General features: G+C 40.6%; 1 protein-coding gene across 1 annotated transcript in view; it reads right to left on the bottom strand.

Annotated features, from left to right (window-relative positions):
* rgs4 (regulator of G protein signaling 4) overlaps nt 1-2,133 on the bottom strand; it is a 57,864-nt gene extending 55,731 nt beyond the window's left edge. The window contains exons 1-3 of the mRNA XM_037697920.1: nt 1,996-2,133; nt 1,647-1,754; nt 362-426 (exon numbers count right to left, since the gene is read on the bottom strand). Of these exons, the coding sequence (XP_037553848.1) occupies nt 362-426; nt 1,647-1,754; nt 1,996-2,039 (217 nt within the window). The 5' untranslated portion in view covers nt 2,040-2,133. The remainder of the gene's footprint in view (nt 1-361; nt 427-1,646; nt 1,755-1,995) is intronic.
* Between the last annotated feature and the right edge of the window lie 2,359 nt (nt 2,134-4,492).

The raw sequence follows: 4,492 nt of genomic DNA, 5'->3' as shown, positions 1-4,492 counted from the left end.
TGTATATGTATATATGTATATATGTGTATATGTTTATATACAGTGGACATTAAATTGTCATCATACACTTCATTTGCTACCATAAGTGAGAATAGTGTCTATGAGAGGGTAATATTCCCATGTACGTGCTGTTTTCACGTCATACAAGAAATTGCATTTTGTCCAGTTTTGCCTTTTCTAACCCCAGAGAGACCAACAGCGCTGCTGAGAACTAATGAGTCAAGCATCTGCCAGTCTGTCAGAACCAATTACACTTAGGATCAGTCAAAGTTCTGCTCGGCTGCGTTATATTTAAACGTCCACTTTGCCTCGTTCCAAGAGAGATTCACTATTTTTAATGTATAATTATGATGTCACTTACTTTCATTGCTCATCACATGGCTGAATGACTCCTTCCATTTCTCCACATCCGTTGTATCCGGCAGCCTAAACCAATGACAAAGGTAGCATTTTAACTATGAATATTGCATTTTTTTGTCATCTTTTAAGAACTTTATTTCAAGAATTTTGCATCAAACTGTGTTTCCATTGTGCTGATTAAATACTTTTGAATAAATAATGAAGACTGAGACGCAGTCTTTATTTTTTCTTTTTTTGTTTTCCAAATTTACCTCCAAACAGTCATCAAACGACAGAGGAGTGTTTTATTATAGTAAAACAAGTGACTCATTGTGAACCCAGCTGCACCATCTCTATGATCTATGTTGACATTTCTGATAACATTGGCATGCGTCATCTGACCTTTAAAACGTAATAATGCTTTCTTGAAGATTTCACAGCCTCAGAAACATAAAATAAAATAAAAAACTGTAGAAAACGCTATGTGCATACAAGAATGCATAGCCAGACTATTGATCCCTGTGACTGGATGGATTATAACTAAAAATCAAAGGTCACCACCATCACCTTCTCATAAAGAACAATTACAGGCGTCCCGTGGGAACATAACCTGCAGGCAGACCGGGGCCAAAACAAAACCTGCTCTTCCCGCACACGCCCAGGTTTAAATTTAGATCTCAGACAAAAACAGCATTAGTCACGACATCAGTGCGCCCAAAACAGTTGCATCAATTAAAGGAGCTATAAATGATTTCAGAGAGTGAATTAATGGCTGTTGCGTCAGGCAGGAAATGATCCGTTTCTCTTTCTGTAAAAAATGCTTCCTGTCTGGGAGCAACAGCCTCATCACCTCCTCATCTTTCCTAAAACAAAATGAATTGAGCAGACTCAGAGTTTTTACTCATTTTCACCCATAAGTTAATCATAACTTATGGTCTGATTATTTGTCATTTTAGGTTATTTTTAGAGGCACATGTTCTGTGTAAAAGTGCAATTAAACCATCATTCTTTAGATCAATACAAACATCTGCCATGAGCAACAAAAACATCCGAGATATTAAAAAGTGAACTAACTCTACAGTCGTTTCAGAATAAAACTTAAATCTCACGAATCCATAAGTTTCTGACAAACCCACCACCATCATATCTCATGTATTCATCTCTAAACCTCCTCCAGAAAATCACAACAAAGCCTCTTCAGTGCTACATGTCAGAACATTTAGTTTGACTTAATCAGAGTTGGTATAAATATCACAAATGTCTCTTTTTGAGATCTTTAAAAACAAACGGGAAGCAAATTTTCTGACCTCTTTGCCGCAGCGGTGGCACTTCTCTCCTTTATCTCCCTCTGGTCGACTGCTTGAGGTTCAGGCTTCTGCAGTAAGAAGCTTATTTTGTGCTTGATGTCCTTTGCACTGTAGACAAACACATTTTCAGTCAGTTTGCATCGAAGATATCAAGACAAAGTCTTACACGTTTGACAATTAGCTTTACTGAACAAGATGTTAGCAGATGGTTCTTCGTGCATAAAATTAGTTACAAACAGATTTTGAATTATTTCAGTGTAAGATATAAAGACAAAAACATTTTATATAATTGTTTGCTGCAAAGACTGACATCCCCTTCTATTGCTCAAACTACATTAATTAGCCTTACCTTTTCAAGCATGTCGCAGGGAGTGTCGCAAGACCTTTGCACATGATGGAATCTTAAAAATCCAAAGTTAGTGCCTGATTTGTCAGTGACAGCGGGGAAGCAACTGTGCAGTTGTGAGCAGCAGAGTTTTTATAGCAGTGTCCCTTGGTATTAGACAGCAGGCTGCACTTATCTCCACCCCCAGCGGTGATTTGTACCAGCAAAACGCAGGGAGAGTGGACTAGCCAATCACAACTGACGGAGAGAGGAGGAGAGAGACAGAAAGAGAAGGGAAGAAGAGAGAGGGACTGAGACTATGGGGAGAATTGACAACAGATGGGTTTGCATTTAACCCAGACAAAAGGTGTTTTCTTCTAACTGAGGCATTTGAGGAACTTGTGAAGTTCACCTAGTGTGGAAAACAACAAAGCGATATGTCACCTGAGCAAAAAACCTAATCCAGTCATCTGCACTGGCATATGTCGGGGCTTTTACATGCACTCGGAGTGGCGCTTCTGGGAAAGTGTTGTCATTTGTTTTCACCTTCAGAGAGTTTACGGCCAAGTTCGTTGAGGTTGCTCTCTTCGTTAACGTCCTCTTTAAGATCAAGTTTCAAACATGTTAACGCCGACCTGATGTAGTTCTAGCAGTCAGGCCTGTTTGAGTTTGTAGGTTTTGAGTTGTGCATTTTCTCAATTTCTACACTGATATGATGAATAAACAAGACTTTTGCACAGTAAAAATACAAAAGACTTAGTACACAAATTATTCAACGTTTAATTATCCATCCATCATCTTTACCCGATTCTTCCTTTTTTGGGGTCATGGGGGTCACTGGTGTCCAGGTCCAGCTATCACTGTGTGAGATGCGGTGGACAGGACAGGTACCCAGTCCATCACAGGGACACAGAGACAACCATTCACTCTCTCACCCACACCTAGAGACAATTTAGAGTCACCAGTCAGTCTAACATGCATTTTCTTAGTCTTTGGGAGGAAACCGGAATACCCGGAGAAAACCCACGCATGCACAGAGAGAACATACAAACTCCACCCAGAAATGTTCTGAACCAGGGTTTGAACCGGCAACCTTCGCGCTGCGAGGCGACAGCTCTTTCAACTGATCCACTGTGCCGCCCATGCTGAATTATATGATAGCTAGACAAGATCCAAATCTAAATTAAGAGTTAAATTTAGGTCATAATATTCAAACAAGCATGATGAGTCAGTGAGACAAAGTTTTAGGACTGCACCATGCACAACAGGACTTAGACATTAGACTTTATTGTTATCATGGGGGAAATTCATTTTTACAGCGCAACGCTTATTTGACAAGCACAGTCTAACAAAGACAAAAATTAAAAACATAATACAATTGTTTATCTGCATCTTAGAGCCCTATATCTACTCCCAGAAGGTGAGAGTTCCAGGTGAATGTTTAGCTGGTATGAAATGTCCTGAACAGCTGTGGAAGAAATGCATGATATAACCCTACTGTTTGGTTCTGCTAAATTGGGGAAGGGATGAACAATGAACTTAAAGACTGTAATGGTAGTTGTTTGTCTGGACCAGTTTAAAATGGATAACAAATTGAAATGTAAAGAGAACAGCAAAGAGAAATGGGCTTAAATGGACTCTGGTAGAGTTTATTTTTTGTGGTCAACAGTCAAAGACCTCTACAATCAAGATATACAATTAGAAGTTTTAAAATAGTACATAGCTGGCCTTGTTGTCATTTGTGTTCACATTCTAGGAAATGTGACTGAGATGCATTGATTCCTCCCGGCAATTATACAGAACCGTGTCACATCGCAACCCCCTATAGATCCTCAGACTTCCCTCCTTCCAGCTTCTGTTTCAAGATCATTCAAGGGGCGTTTCAAAGTCAAGCATCCATCCATTTTCTTTGACCTGCTTTTCTTTTCTGAGTCAGGGGCGGATGATTCCTTTCTCCAGCAGATACTGGAGGAAGGTAAGAGATTGTGGGCAGCATGGTGGCACAACTGGTAGAGCTGCTGCCACTCAGTGAGCAGTTCCACAGTTCAAATCCCAGTCCAGGGGCCTTTCTGGATGGAGTTTGCATGTTCTCTCCGGCATGCGTGGGTTTTCTCCGGGTGCTGGACATGTGCACCAGTGACCCCCACAACCCAAAAAGGAAGAAGCGGGTAAAGATAATGGATGTATGAAATTTAGTGTGAAAAGCTGCCATCGAGTCCAACAGGGAACAATTGAATGAATCCACGAGTGTACTGCTGGCCCCCACACAAACACCAAGCACCACCTCCCGTGCCCCCACCCCCTAATCCAAACTCTAAGAAAGTATGTGTAAATAACGTTTGAGTCAACCTGATTTCAGGTGCTGCCACAGCTAATCAACATTAGCCGATATAAAGTTGGTCCTAACTGAGCCAACTTTACACTTACTGAGCTAACGGTTGTTGTGGTAGTAGCTGAGAGTCATTCCCAATCTATACTTTGAGCACAAACAGATTTTCTGAGATCTTGTGTATGACTTTTG

Source organism: Nematolebias whitei, chromosome 3, assembly GCF_014905685.2.
Source record: "Nematolebias whitei isolate Nwh7 chromosome 3, NemWhi1, whole genome shotgun sequence".
Lineage (NCBI taxonomy): Eukaryota > Metazoa > Chordata > Actinopteri > Cyprinodontiformes > Rivulidae > Nematolebias > Nematolebias whitei.
The sequence above is the reverse complement of the archived record's forward strand: the minus strand, read 5'-3'. Positions and strand labels throughout refer to the sequence as shown.